This window comes from Hyla sarda, chromosome 3 (genome assembly GCF_029499605.1).
Source record: "Hyla sarda isolate aHylSar1 chromosome 3, aHylSar1.hap1, whole genome shotgun sequence".
NCBI lineage: Eukaryota > Metazoa > Chordata > Amphibia > Anura > Hylidae > Hyla > Hyla sarda.
The window spans coordinates 107,214,068-107,229,707 of record NC_079191.1 but is presented as its reverse complement, the minus strand read 5'-3'; the positions used below and the strand labels follow the sequence as shown (position 1 = coordinate 107,229,707).

The following is a 15,640-nucleotide window of genomic DNA, read 5'->3' as shown; positions in this document are numbered from 1 at the left end:
ATTCTCATAGCATGGTCAGGCTCTGAATCTCAGTTCAACGATTTTGTCACCCACCTTAATTTAACAAATACAGTGAACATGTCTTTTACCTCACACTATGGAGGTACCTCACTTGAATTTCTGGACCTGAGACTATTAGTAACAGGCAACAGACTCACAAGTGAAGGATACAGAAAATCCGTATCTAAGAACACCCTTCTTCACTACAATAGTTCTCATCCTAGCTCAGTGAAGAAGGGTGTCCCATACGGTCAGTTCGTAAGATTACGGAGAAACAATGAATCTGATGAGTCTTATAACACACAAGCAGAAGATTTAACTAAACGCTTGTTAGAACGCTCCTACCCTAGTAAGCTGATAAAAGATGGAAAAGAGCGAGCAGACAATTTGGATAGAAAAAATCTTTTAGTGGGCAAAAAGTGGAAAAAATCGGAACCAACTAAAAAACGATTCTCTTTTACGTTCCAGAATTCACCTATAAATCATATAATTGAACAAGCGGTTAGAAGGAACTGGCACATTATAGAGGGGGATCCCGACATAAAAGAAGTAGCCAGCCGCAAACCACTTATTTCATACAGAAAAAATAAATCTATAGGCGACATTCTGTTAAAAAGTCGAAAAACACTCCCTAAGAAAGAGGTAACATGGTTAGAGAGTTCTATACCAAAGGGGAATTATGCTTGTAAGTCTTGCAATTTTTGTAAATTTAATGCACAATTGAAAACGATGCGAATGGGCCCAATAACCCACACTGTTACAGATTTAATAACATGCCGTACCAAACATGTAGTATACGTTATATACTGCCCGTGTGGCTTCTACTACATTGGAAAAACTATACGCCAGTTATGCGCGAGAATACGTGAGCATATGTACTCACTGCGCACACTTAAAGGGGCACCACGCCTAATATCCCATGTAGTAGAAGCCCACGGGGGAAAACCAGAAGTACTTACCTTTTCTGGAGTGGAGAGAGTTAAATACAGACCAGGTATTGATCTTGACCGCCTCCTGTTGCAGCGAGAAACATATTGGATTATCCATACCGCAGCAACAGGTCCTTTAGGCTTGAATGACAAAGTGGATTATGCCCCTTGTTTTTAAATCACTCTTCTTTTTTTCTTATAATAAGCTGTTTTCTTATGACAGAAGGTATACGGAAGGCGTAATCTATGCTTGTTTTTAAGCTAACGCCTTCACACCAGACGTCACTACAGTTGGGAGGTACTAAGAAATTAGACCTGTGAACCCACCTGTATAAGAACCAGCCCACTATTCCTAGTTGTTCAGGCCAGAAGAAGCTCAAGCATGGAGCGAAACAGAGTCTGTCGCCAGACAGTGAATACCCCCCACTGTGATCCCTCTCCCACCTTTTGTATCTACCTTTTATATGTGAGTATGAAATAAAGAAATTACCCTGGAAAAGAAGTCTTTGGTGAGTCTGCCGACTTTTTCTACCATTCCTCTTTGCTTCAAGATCTGTGATTTACTACTCATAGTCAGAGCACCACCAACACTTCGGGGAACACTCCTACACGTCCCATAGTCCAATTACGTGAGAATATCAGCAGCAGTGCCGGACATTACACTCTTTGTCTGAATAATTTACAAATCTGTTTAACTTTCCGGAGCCAGTTGATATATAAAAAAAAAGTTTTGGCCTGGAATACCCCTTTTAAACAGTATTTGTCTAGAACAGCAGCAAGTGTGTACTTTTGGCTGTCCTTTCACAGTATCTAGGCCCTTGACAAATTAAAAGGTACAAAATAGTACACTACTTAGATGTAGGTATGTGGTATGCACTTATGAGGGCAGAAAAATGTGCTACAGTACGCTTAAAGAAGTAGTGGAGTAAAACACCAGCCGGTGATTACTTTTGCCTGGACTTTCACATATCTAGGCCCTTGACAGATTAACAGGTACAAAATAGTACACTAATTAGATGTACGTATGTGGTATGCACTTATGAGGGCACAAAAATGCACTACAGTACAGTACTTATTTTTGCACACCAGCAGTACACAACAGTGCTGCAGCACACAGTCGCTGTGTACTAAACCCAAAATTGTGCTCTCTGTATTAGGAATGGACTGCTGGGTATTATACCGTCTACAGACTAGTATAACTAGCAGACCATTTGTTGTGGAACAAAGACACTGAGTTGTGCTAAAAAAAATTGATTCCTCCATCCTCTGCTAAGGTTTCTCAAGCTGAGCCAGCTTGTTCAAATGTATGAGGCAACACACAGCTCTCTGCCCCTCTCTGCAATACACTGCTGTAGAAAGTGACTGGGAGGTTAATGGCTGCAGTAAAAAAAAAAATTCTGTGAAACTGCACTGCTCTCGGTCCACCAGAACGCTGACGTGACTAGGAGGTGAAAAGCTGCTGGAAAAAGCTTGTCTGTGTAACACACAGCACTTTCCTATCTCTCTGAAATGAAAGAATGAAGTGACTAGTCGGAATATGGCTGCTGATTATATAGGGCTGTGACATCACATGTGGATACGCCATTTATATTCCCTGGAGCCCGGACCGCACTAAATGGAGTTTAATTAAGCGTTTCGCATGATAGAATCATTGCGATATTCGCATTTGTTGCGAATCAAATTTTTCATGAAATTTGTAACGAACTCGGAATCGTCAGATTCGATTCACTCATCTCTAATCAAAACCTATCCAGAGGCCTTTTTAAAAATGAAAGAAGCAATCTGATTGGTTGTTATGGACAACTGGTCAACTTTTTCTCTGCACAGATGTTGATAAATCTTCCTCAAAGTGCTCACATGCTGGCCATAGTGAATACTAGGACTATTGCTCCGTACAAAGTGCTAAAAAGTAATTTTATTGTGTCAAAAATCAGCATATGGTTTCTACTGCTATTTTTGAACCAAAGACAGAAGTGGATGGAGCATGAAGGAGAAGTATAAGTTCTTCCTTTGTATTTCCCATTCCTTTTGAATATACCTCTATCTTTGGCTTAAAAACTGGCGTGGCAGCTTTACACACACACAAATATATATATATATATATTATAAAGAAAAAGCCAAGTAGAAACACATCCTATCAATTTTTTTTCATGAATATTCTGGTACACATGTAATTTACCAAATTTACCAATTAAACCCTTCTTACCCTAGAAAATACCTTGTTAAAATCTATGTTTAGATTTTGCTTGAAAGCTCTTTGTGCTTTGATATAATCAGTGATATTATTTGTTACATTTGTCTGTTTTTTTATTTATTTATTCGTTCATTCAGTGATTTATTCATTCGCTCATTTGTTCATTTATTTTTACAGATAGATCAACTTATCATTCACCAACAGACAGAACTGTTGGAAGGTATGTAAAATACACTCAGTATTACCTCTGTACTCCCCTGTAATCCCCAGGGGCCGGCAACAGCTTCATTCTAGCAGCCGGGGTTTGAATGTGTTGGTTGCGTGTAACTTCAATCAGTACTTTATTTGTAAAATTGGAAAACATGCCCAAATTCATTTAGTGACTTCTGGTAGCTGCACAATTCAGACATCTGTGGGGGACAAAGACTGTTCATTGAAGAGCCTAAGGGACGGTAATGTATATAGAAGATGGGGTGCCTGCAGCAAAGATAAATATAAAGTCCTTTTCAGGTGCCGCTCAGCATCATTATACCTTAAACCATCCATCAGATTGTGGTGTCAAAATCAAAATTTTTGACTGGTTCTCTTTCCACTTCTTTTGTTTGGTAAAAGTGCATTATACGCAGTGCAGGTTCTTTTGACCATAAAAATTAGATAGGAACAAACTGCAATGGGTCTTATCACTTTAGGGGCTCCATTAACCCCTTAAAGACCGAACATTTTTCAGTTTTTGCACTTTCATTTTTCCTCCTTGACTTTTAAAAATCATAACCCTTTCAATTTAGCACCTAAAAGTCCATATGATGGCTTATTTTTTGCTCTACCATTTCTACTTTGTAATGACATCAGTCATGTTACCCAACAATCTACATTGAACCAAAAAAAAAAAAAAAAATATATAAATATATATATATATATATATATATATATATCATTGTGCGACACATTTGAAGAAAAAACACCATTTTGTCATTTTGGGGGCTTTCGTTTCTATGCAGTAAATTTTTCTGTATAAATGACCCGTTATCTTTATTCTCTAGGTCCATACAATTAAAATGATACCCTACTTATATAGGTTTGATTTTGTCATACTTTTGGAAGAAATCATAACTACATGCACGAAAATTAATATGTTTAACCCCTTAAGGACCAAGGGCGTACAGGTACGCCCTTGGTCCTGCTCTCCTGATATAACGCGGGGTTACACAGTAACCCCGCATCATATCACGGCGGGCCCGGCGTCATAGTGAAGCCGGGACCCGCCTCTAATAGTGCGCAGTGCCGATCGTGGCGCCGCGCGCTATTAACCCTTTAGCCGCGCGCTCAGAGCTGAGCCGCGCGGCTAAAAGTGAAACCGAAAGTGGCCGGCTAGCTCAGTCGGGCTGTTCGGGATAGCCGCGGCTAATCGCGGCATCCCGAACAGCTGACAGGACAGCGGGAGGGCCCCTACCTGCCTCCTCACTGTCCGATCGCCGAATGACTGCTCAGTGCCTGAGATCCAGGCCTGAGCAGTCATGCGGCAGAATCGTTGATCACTGGTTTCTTATGAGAAACCAGTGATCAATGATGAAGATCAGTGTGTGCAGTGTTATAGGTCCCTATGGGACCTATAACACTGCAAAAAAAAAAGTGGAAAAAAAGTGAATAAAGATCATTTAACCCCTCCCCTATTAAAAGTTTGAATCACCCCCCTTTTCCAATAAAAAAGAAACAGTGTAAATAAAAATAAACATATATGGTATCACCGCGTGCGGAAATTTATAAAAATATATATAAATTTCCGCACGCGGTGATACCATATATGTTTATTTTTATTTACACTGTCAATGGCGTGCGCGCAAAAAAATTCCAAAGTCCAAAATAGTGCATTTTTGGTCAATAAGTCCTATCAATGCAAAAATGGTACCGTTAAAAACTTCAGATCACGGTGCAAAAAATGAGCCCTCATACCGCCCCATACTTGGAAAAATAAAAAAGTTATAGGGGTCAGAAGATGACAATTTTAAACGTATTAATTTTCCTGCATGTAGTTATGATTTTTTTCCAGAAGTCCGACAAAATCAAACCTATATAAGTAGGGTATCATTTTAATTGTAGGGACCTACAGAATAAAGATAAGGTGTCATTTTTACCAAAAAATGTACTACGTAGAAACGGAAGCCCCCAAAAGTTACAAGTTACAAGTTTTTTTTTACGTTTCACCGTAGATTTTTGGGCAAAATGACTGACGTCATTACAAAGTAGAATTGTTGGCGCAAAAAATAAGCCATCATATGTATTTTTAGGTGCAAAATTGAAAGAGTTATGATTTTTTAAAGGCAAGGAGCAAAAAACGAAAATGCAAAAACGGAAAAACCCCCGGTCCTTAAGGGGTTAAAATTGACATCTTCTGATCCCTATAACATTTTTATTTTTCCACGTATGGGGCGGTATGAGGGCTCATTTTTTGGCTGTGATCTGAAGTTTTTAGCTGTGCCATTTTTATATTGATCCGACTTTTTGATCGATTTTTATTCATTTTTTCATGATGTAAAAAGTGACCAAAAACACGCTATTTTTGAATGTTTTTGTTTGTACGCCATTGACTGAGTGGTTTAATTATAGTTTGGACAATTACGTACACGACGTACACAGTGATACAACATATGTTTATTTTTATTTACAGTATTTTTTTTTATGGGAAAACTTTTATTAGGGGAGGGGTTAAATGATCTTTATATCCTTTTTTCCCACTTTATTTTTTCAGTTTTATAGCCCCCATAGGGGACTATAACATGCATTACATTGATCTCTCATACTGTTTAATGCTATACCATAGCATAGCATTGATCGCTGTTTCTGCTGCTTGATTGCTCCTGCCTGAATCTCAGGCACGGAGAAGTCATTCGGCAGTCGGACAGCGAGGAGGCAGGTAGGGATCCTCCTCGCGTCCTGCAAGCTGTTTGGGATACCACAATTTCAGCACCACTGAGCTAACCAGCAATATTTACTTTGGTTTTAGATTTGGCGATCAAGTTTGATCGCCTCGTCTAAAAGGTTAATGCTGGACATCAGCCCAATGGGCGATGTCCGGCATTAGCCGTAGGTCCTGGTTGCTTATAACAACTGAGACCCACCAGGTATGATGCGCGCTCACCTGCTGAGCGTGCGTCATACCTCGGGAGCCGCAGATGCAAGTTAATGGAGCAAGTTGATTTAAATTTTTTTCCTCCGAAGTACCCCTTTAATGACATGTCCACAGGATATGCCATAAATGTGGTGTGGGTCCCAAAGGTAGGGCATCCACTATTTCAAGCATGGGAACTCGCCATCCCATCTGGATGCAGCAGACAAAGGTGTCCAGGATTACAGAAATAGTTGTGGTCGTTGCTACATGACTGATATGCGTAAAACCCTAATACTAACCTAACAACCAACTGTAACCAATAACCTATCAACCTCAACTAAACAGTCTGAAGTGCGCCATAACTGCGGCGTAAAGAATATGCCAGGAAAAGAGGGCATACCCTGTGGTAAGTGTGATGAAATGAAAAGAAGGGGGGGGGCGGGTGGGAGCGAAGAACCCACGGCGTCATTGAAGGGGGGAGAGACGTGGGTTCTTATAGTCATCCCGCTCCTCCCACAATTACAGGCCAGCTGCGCAGGACTTACCATTTGTGGTCGTTGCTACATGACTGATATGCGTAAAACCCTAATACTAACCTAACAACCAACTGTAACCAATAACCTATCAACCTCAACTAAGCAGTCTGAAGTGCGCCATAACTGCGGCGTAAAGAATATGCCAGGAAAAGAGGGCAAAACCCGGATTTAAACAAACATTTGTTTATTGCAGATTACAACACAAGAGACTGGAATGCGCTAGCCATTTCTTTGCGAGGGTTAGGGATATACTGCATGTAGCATCCGGATTTCCAACGTCCTAATTTCTTGATTACGTGGGCTGGGACCCCGTGCTTAGAAGCGGCTGTAGCTGCGCCAATACGGAAGGAGTGACCGGATAATGAAGTCGGGTCTCCTCCCAGCGACCTGACCAAAATGCGTATATGTTTGATGAATTGAGAAGTAGTTAGCGGGTTGGATCTGAAACGGAGTAAAGGGTCGTCAGCTGATAGGTTAACACAGGCATTCAACAATTCACGGAGGACCGTGACAGGACACCATTTGTGCACGGTGGGAAAAAACCGGACAGTCACAGTTTGACCCGGAGACGAGGTCTTGGTCTGACTGAGGGACAGCTCGAAATGATCAGAAACATATGACAGCTGACTGACCTTAAGAAAGGGCGCGTTAACGGTCCGAGCAGTACACTCACCCGGTCTGAGAAACCCATAATAGGCAAGGTACATGGCCGCTTTTAATGTGAGGCTATCACGAATACCCAATGGTGCGGAGTCTAACAAGTCGGACAACTGCCTGAACATGTTGCCTGTGATAGGTTGTCTGACTGGGTTGCGAGTGACTTCCTTCTTAAGGATGCCCTTCAGAGCGGACTTCACCAAGCGAGAAGAGAGTATAGAGTAACTACAGGTATTGGTTAAGGATAAATGGTGTTGGATACAGGCTAGATAACTCCTAATAGTATTGTGGGATAAATGCAGTGTGGTATGGCAAAACCCAACATATGCTAATAGGAAAGGAACTGAAATCTTGTCGCCCTCGGCGTGCTTGGATCTGAATTTGGAGAATGAGTTCCACGCCGTACCATAAATTTTTCGTGTATTTGCAGACAAGGAATCACTGACCAAACGTTTGGCTATCCGAAGGTGCTGGTTCAATTCATGACTAGAGAATGGAATGGGGGAACTTGCGCCCCTATGGAATCGGCTTCTGGCATCACCTGAAAGAAATGTGACAGGTTGTTCCTAGATAAGGCATCTGCTGCAATATTCTGGACTCCTTCAATGTGAGCGCATGTGAAAGTAAATGTATGTTGTAGGGACAGCCAAACTAATCGTCTAGCCAAGCTCATGATGATAGGGCATCTAGACCTACCCTTCAATAGAATATCTACGGTAGCGGCATTATCGGATACGAATAGAACAGTGGTTTTGTTCCAAGCTGGACCCCATAACTGAGCAGCGGCCACTATCGGGTACAGTTCAAAGGCTGCCGAACTCCTCATGAAACCTTCAATCTGGGTGATCTCGGGTGGCCAAGGGCCGGCGAACCAATGATTGCCCCAGATAGCGGCGAAACCCGTTGAAGAGGCAGCGTCGGAAAAAACCATGGGCGATTCGTTCCCAATGCTAGGGATAAAAAATGAAATGCCGTTCCAGTTGTGCAGAAATGACTCCCACATAGCTAAATCTGCTAAAGCTTGGCAATCTAGATCTATTAGACTATTCTGCTTAGAGGCTGACGGTAATAAAGACAAGAGGCGAGATATGAACGTGCGACCCTGGGGGATGATACGCATAGCGAAATTTAGCATCCCCAGGATGGATTGTAACTCAACCTTGGAAATGTAGGGGCGTTCCCTAAGCCTATGTATGGCGGTTCTAATCCTTACGAGCTTAGCTTCAGGAAGTCTAGCTTCCATTTTCTGTGAATCAAGCTCAATACCTAGGAACGTGATGACCCTGGAGGGACCTTCTGTTTTAGCGGGAGACACTGGGACCCTCAGAAGGTCAAAGACTGCTCGGAGAACCTGTAGATCCCGAGGCGAGGCATTGGGAGACTCGATTAACAGAAAATCGTGAAGATAATGAATGACGTGATTACACTCAAACCGATTTTCTAGTATCCAGTGGAGAGCCGAAGCGAAACGGTTAAATAACCATGGACTGCTGCGTGCACCAAAGGTTAGCTTGGTAGCGAAATAGTACAAGTTCCGCCAGCGAACGCCATGCCATTGCCATTGCTGAGGCATGATTGGGAGGAGCTTGAAGGCATCGGATATGTCCGCCTTAGATAACCAAGCTCCCCGCCCCAAGCTCAATATGATGGCTATGGCCTCGTCAACAGAAGAATACTTAAGGGCAAACTCTTCAGCGGGAATAAGTGCATTAAGACTTGGGATTGCAGAAGAATAGGGGGCAGACAAATCATAAATTAATCGCTTTTTATTATTGAATTTGCCCGTCGCTAACCCTATAGGGCTGACTCTACATATGTCAAAAGGTGATTCAACAAAAGGGCCAATAATAAACCCCTTATCTAGTTCAGTCTGTATAAGGATAGAAACTGAGTCTGGGTCTGATGTAGCGGAGGTTAGATTATCGCATTCATGGGTCATCTGCGGCAGGGCCACGAAACCGACATGGAAACCCTGCTGGAAGCCAGCGACTAGGTGTCGGACAAAAGGCTGGTCTGGGTGACCCTGTAGAAAATGCCCCAAGAGATCCGAATCCACCACCGCTAGTCAGGACTTCTCAGATTTTTGGCTGCACGTGGTCTTGGGATGAGCCCTAAAACAGACTGAGCAGATATGAAGTAGACGGCACTGGTTGTAAGTGCAGGAAGTGTAGTTAAAGTTGTTGCATATTTGCGATTTTCCTAAAAAGATTATGGCTATGCCTAGCTTATCTGTAAGGCCGGACATCTTAGGACCTCTAGGTTGGGCAGATCTAGACGTGCTGGGTGTTTCTGGAGGAGCTTGTGAACTGGCTGAGGCACACCAATCTGTCGTGTGAAAGGAAGAATGGCAAGAGGCGCACCCTGGGAGTTTGAGCCCTGAGAAGTGGTTGCAGTATAATTCAGTGTCTACAATAGCCCAATTTACGCTGTAGTTATACTGGCTTAAGGCGACAGCAGCTTTGGCTGAGAAGGACTTGTGGTATTCGTAGAACGAATACCCACCGAATTTGTGGCTTAACTCAGTGATTTTGTAGAGGTACTGGTTCTTCCCTCCTATCTGGTTTGGCCGAACATATGACGTCCCGAAAGATGCTAAATGCCATAATAAATTCGGACAAGGTGAGCTTCTTATTCAATCTGGCATCTTTGGATTTAAGGACTACAGAGACATCTCCGCAGGCTATGGTCTTATTTTCGTTTAGATCATGAGTCGCTATAAGCAAAGATGCCAGATTAACATCCCTGCCTTCCAAGATCTCCTTCCTAATATGGGCAGGAATAAAATGGGCTGGCGAAATGTTGGGGATAGCAGATGGCGTACCTGAAATACTGGCATGTGAAGGTGGCACAGTAGGAGGTGGAACCGGGGTAGAAGTGCCTGCAGTATTTCTGGACTCCATGGCATTCATCCTACTTCGCATGTCACTCATATCAGAGGTTAGATTATTAATTGCGGCATGTAACTGAGTAAGAGAAGTTTGAATGGTGGACATGGAAACTTCTTCACTGCTGTGTCCGGCGGAGTCTGCAGTGAGGATCCTATATAATTCCGCTTTACGGGCAGAAGCTGGGAAGGGGATGCCCCTTCTGACTAGCTCTGCCATCAATTTAGGAATAGTCCATGTTCTCAGGGAAGGGACACTAGCTTGATCGGAACCTCTGGCTGCATTCTCCAATACCGAAGCAGAATCCTCAATGTCAGATGCATGCGACATCCTGGAAAATAACCCAAACCGATACTAAGTAACCTGTTTGCAACAAGCTACGACTAAGGAGTTAACTACCAAGATACCACACTTTATCTAAAACATAGTTGACCGTCTAACACCAGGACAGAGAGAAAGTAAGCGAAGACGTGTCGGATGAGAATCGTATACGTGACTGGACCTAGACAAGTATGTGCCCGGTGACAAGTGCGAAACGTTATATGAGTACCTTAACAACCTAGAACACCATGAAGAGCATCTTTAAGAACGAGACTACACAGAGAAAGGAATGCTCCGACAACACAAGCAATCACAACCTGAAAACGTGTCAGGTTCATGAGGTGATTACTTGGACAACAATGTACGACACTTTAAACCAGAACAGGGGGAAAGTATCCGAAGACGTGTCGGACGAGAATCGTATGCGTAACCGGGCCTAGACGAGTATGCGCCCGGTGACAAGTGCGAAACGTTATACGAGTACCATATCAACCTATAACACCATGAAGTACATTTTTGGGACATGACTACACAGAGAAAGGAGTGAATCGACAACGCAAGCAATCACAACCTGAAAGCGTGTCAGGTTCATGAGGTGATTACTTGGGCAACAATGAACAACTCATTAAACCAGGACAGAGGGAAAGTATCTGACGACGTGTCGGACGAGAATTGTATGCGTAACTGAGTCTAGATAAGTGTGTACCCAGTGGTAAGTGCGAAAGTTTATACGAGCACCATGATAACCCTGAACATCGTGAATACCATTTTATGAGAACGTGACTATATCGTAAAAGAGGTGCACCGACAACACAAGTGAACACAACCTGAAGACGTGTCAGGTTCATGAGGTGATTACTTGGATAATAAAAACAATTCTTACCCGAAGAAGAGACTCTTAACTGAACCTAAAGGAAAATTACACACCTTAAAATCAGAGATAAGCAACACTGTTCTGTATAACCCTAACCCAAAATATACACACCTTATGTCCCTGTGAACTAAGTTTCGGAGTCTAAGAAAGGATACAGGCAGCGTGAAGGCCGGAGACTTATGAACAGTGTAGCTGCAGAATTCAGGCGGGATCTGATTGCTGTGAAGAAACTTAATTATAGCATATCACATATATCACCAATGAAACCTATAGCACTGGGCTGACTACGTACCTTGGCAGATAATACGAACTGCCTGATGAAACAATCAGAATTGCGTGCCCGGCCGGAGAAGAACACCAACTAGGAAATATATCCGGAACTACCAAATGAACCCCGGCACCACCTAAATAACAGATAAGCTCAAAAGACAGGGACAGAGAACCCCAAGGACCATAAACTGGCAACAACTTGAACCTACATACACATGGCCAACCAATGAACTCTAGTCAAGTGACATCTGGACATGCATGAATCTAACCTACCGAATTAACTGGTTTGGTTCGCTGCGTAGAGACAAGTTGATGAACCTAACAAAACAGAGACTCATGAATATCAGTTTAAACTAACACAAGCATCAGAAGGCGTAATACTAATCATATGAACATGAGAGCTTAATATCTATGAACGGTAATTATGACAAAGCGCATGAGATTGAATGCGTGAACGTACGATATGCGAATGGAATACTGCGTCGTAAATTAGACAGCTAACCGTATGACGGTGGAGGTAATAAATTGACCGTGGAGGTAATTAATAAACTAAAATTGCGTGGAGGGCTGAGTTAAGAAAAACATGGTAGCAAGTGCATATAACCTGCGGCATGAACATAGTCGAGGTGGGTGTGGTAGATGTTCAGTGTACTAGTATTTACGGAGGGGGTGTTAGTAAGCCGGGAAGGAAACTAGGAAGTTGACTACCCGGCCACCTTAAGGAGTCCACCGCAGTTCTTTGGGGGACCTGTCATGTTGCGTCTGTAACGTAACTGCCATGAACACCCTGGGCCGCCCTAGAGCCTAACCCCCCTGCTTAGTGCTGCGGAGATCGCATAATGTTTATAACACTAACGTTTATTAATTATATATAACCCCTTTTTTTTTTTTTTATAGTTATATATATATATATATATATATATATATATATATTTTTTTTTTTTTTTTGACAGTGTGGGAGGTAAAAAGGGAGGGGGGGTGAGTGGTAGAGCGCGGCGTGAGTGAGTAGGGCGGCCGACAGGTGTAGGGAGAATGCGGACTGACAGCAATGCAAGTGGGCAGGTAGATGAGGCCTGCCAGTACATCAGGACCGTATCCCGGACGATTAGAAACATAATGAAAATCAGGCGAGGATAGCTGGGGGAAAGCCGGGCCGTCCACCGGTCGTCAGCACGACCAGGTAGCCTCACAGCACAACCCCCGGCGTCCCAGCTACTCATGTTTTTGATCACAACGGCGAGGACTCGAGCGAGGAAGACGTCTGACCACTTCCGGTCAGCTGATGCGTGTCAGCTGACGTAGCGAAGAACCCACGGCGTCATTGAAGGGGGGAGAGCCGTGGGTTCTTATAGTCATCCCGCTCCTCCCACAATTACAGGCCAGCTGCGCAGGCCTTACCATATAACGATAGCCCTGATTTCCTATTGTAAACCTGACCTGTGTGCCAAAATTTGTGGTGCAGTCCACCAAAATAAACCTATAAACCCCAAATCCTGAAAAAGGAGTGTGGTGGGCCATATAAAAGGGGCATCAATGGCTATAAATAGTTGTGTTCTCACAACTCAACCTTTTTACTATTGAATTCACACAAAATTCAGTGAATAAATGACTGGAAATTCTCACCAAGAAAAAGCTGGTCAGAGCTTTCCCGACCTGTGTGTCTCCACAGTAAATAGAGTGAAATCCTACAACTCTGACACATTATTCTATTTACAAAAAAGAAACAGCAGTATGCTTTAGAGATGTCGCAAATTGTTCGCTGGCGAAGAGTTCCCGGCGAACTTCGTGAAGTTCGATTCACCCCCTATACTTTAACATTGCGATAAACTTTGACCCTGTGAGTCAGAGTCAGCAGACACATTACTGCCAATCAGCAGCAGTCCCTCCCTTCCAGACCCTCCTACCTCCTGCACGGACGCCATTTTACCTTCATTCAGCATGCTGCAGGCTTAGAAAGTGGAGGTACAGAGAAGCTGCTCCTGCTGTAATAGGGAAAGCTATAGCTAGGTTGCTGCTAGGTGGTGTATTCAGGGTCCACTTTACTCCTAAAGCACTAGTCTAACATCTGCTTTAAGGACAGCACCCAAAAAAGCCCTTTTTAGGGCTCAAATATCAGTCCGTGTGTCTTGCAACAGCTGGAGGCACCCTGGTTGGGAGGGAACCGCTGGTTAAAAGGGGTACTCCAGTGTAAATCGTAAGTTCTTTCAAGCAACTGACTACAGTATTAAAAGGGCTATAAGTTCAGTCCGTGTGTCTTGCAACAGCTGGAGGCACCCTGGTTGGGAGGGGACCGTTGGTTAAAAGCGGTACTCCGGTGTAAAACTTAATTTCCTTCAAGCAACTAACTACAGTATTAAAAGGGCTATAAGTTCAGTCCGTGTGTCTTGCAACTGCTGGAGGCACCCTGGTTGGGGACCTCTGCTTAAAAGGGGAACTCCGCTGGCAACCTTTTTTGCTCATTGTCACACTAGTGCAAATCACATTTGGTGTGACAGTTGTTCAAATAAAAAAATATATACCTTTTTTGGCTGTGAAATAAAACCAGTGCTGCCTAAAGGGGGGCTCTAACTATGTGCTGCCTAATATGGGGGAATCTATGTGCTGCCTAAAGGGGGGATCTAAATATGTGCTGCCTAAAGGGGGCTCTATGTGCTGCCTAAAGGGAGGTTCTAACTATGTGCTGCCTAATATGGGAGAATCTATGTGCTGCCTAAAGGGGGGCTCTAACTATGTGCTGCCTAACATGGGGGAATCTATGTGCTGCCTAAAGGGGGGATCTAACTATGTGATGCCTAAAGGGGGGATCTAACTATGTGCTGCCTAATATGGGGGAATCTATGTGCTGCCTAAAGGGGGCTAAAGCACGTTATTCCAAAGAATTTAGGAATAATAGGTGATTTATGCCCTTTATGGATTAAAACCAGACTCTGCATCAACTATGTAGTTTTCCATGGGAGTTTTGCCATGGATCCCACTCCGGCACGCCACAGTCCAGGTATCAGTCCCCTTGAAACAATGTTTAAATCACTATTGTGGCCAGAAAGAGTCCCTGTGGGTTTTAAAATTCGCCTGCCCATTGAAGTCAATGGCGGTTCGCCCGGTTCGCGAACATTTGCGGAAGTACGCGTTCGCCGTTCGCGTACCGAAAATTTTATGTTCGCGACATCACTAGTCTGCTTTATGCAATTTCCATCCCATTGAAGTAAACAGAGTTACAAAGACTCAAATATTCAGATGGGTGTTCCCATTTCTGACCATGATTGCTACAGAATGATTAACCCTTTAATTATATACCAAAACCTGTACCTTACATAAAATTCCAGTGTAATTTTAGTAATAGAATTTAACCTTTATTGGTTACTAGCTGAGTACCCGGCATTTCCCGGTCTTCCTACTTAAACCTTGTGGGAGAGGAAACACAACAATGATGCTTTTCTCCTCTGATCCTGCCCTGATATCAAAATGATCTCTCTGACATCCAGCGGTCGCTCCATGCATTGCAGCAGGACAGACTCCTTTTGAACACCTGACTAGTGATGTCATTTCTCCGCTGCACTGCAACCTGGGAAAACCTAAGACCTGAGTAATTTTGTATGCTGTTAAAAATAAATATTGGGGTAAAAATCCCAGAAAAATTGTGAAACCACCGTCCCACACAGGTGCAGACACTATATTATGAACTACACTAACTTTACAGCCCCTGTAGCATAGTCAAATAAAAAAATTACTGGAAGGCCCCTTTAATTTTACAGTAAAAAAAAAAAAAAAGATTTTTTAATATGTTATATTTGCATAAAAAAAGCTTTTGTAATTACTATTAAAGGGATACTCCGCCCCTAGATATCTTATCTCCTATCCAAAGGATAGG

At 43.0% G+C, this 15,640-nt stretch overlaps 1 protein-coding gene across 1 annotated transcript in view; it reads left to right on the top strand.

Moving 5' to 3' along the window:
- Positions 1 to 15,640, top strand: part of LOC130360607 (phospholipid scramblase 1-like) — a 49,745-nt gene that overhangs the window by 20,226 nt on the left and 13,879 nt on the right. The window contains exon 3 of the mRNA XM_056563151.1: positions 3,301 to 3,343. Within this exon, the coding sequence (XP_056419126.1) occupies positions 3,301 to 3,343 (43 nt within the window). The remainder of the gene's footprint in view (positions 1 to 3,300; positions 3,344 to 15,640) is intronic.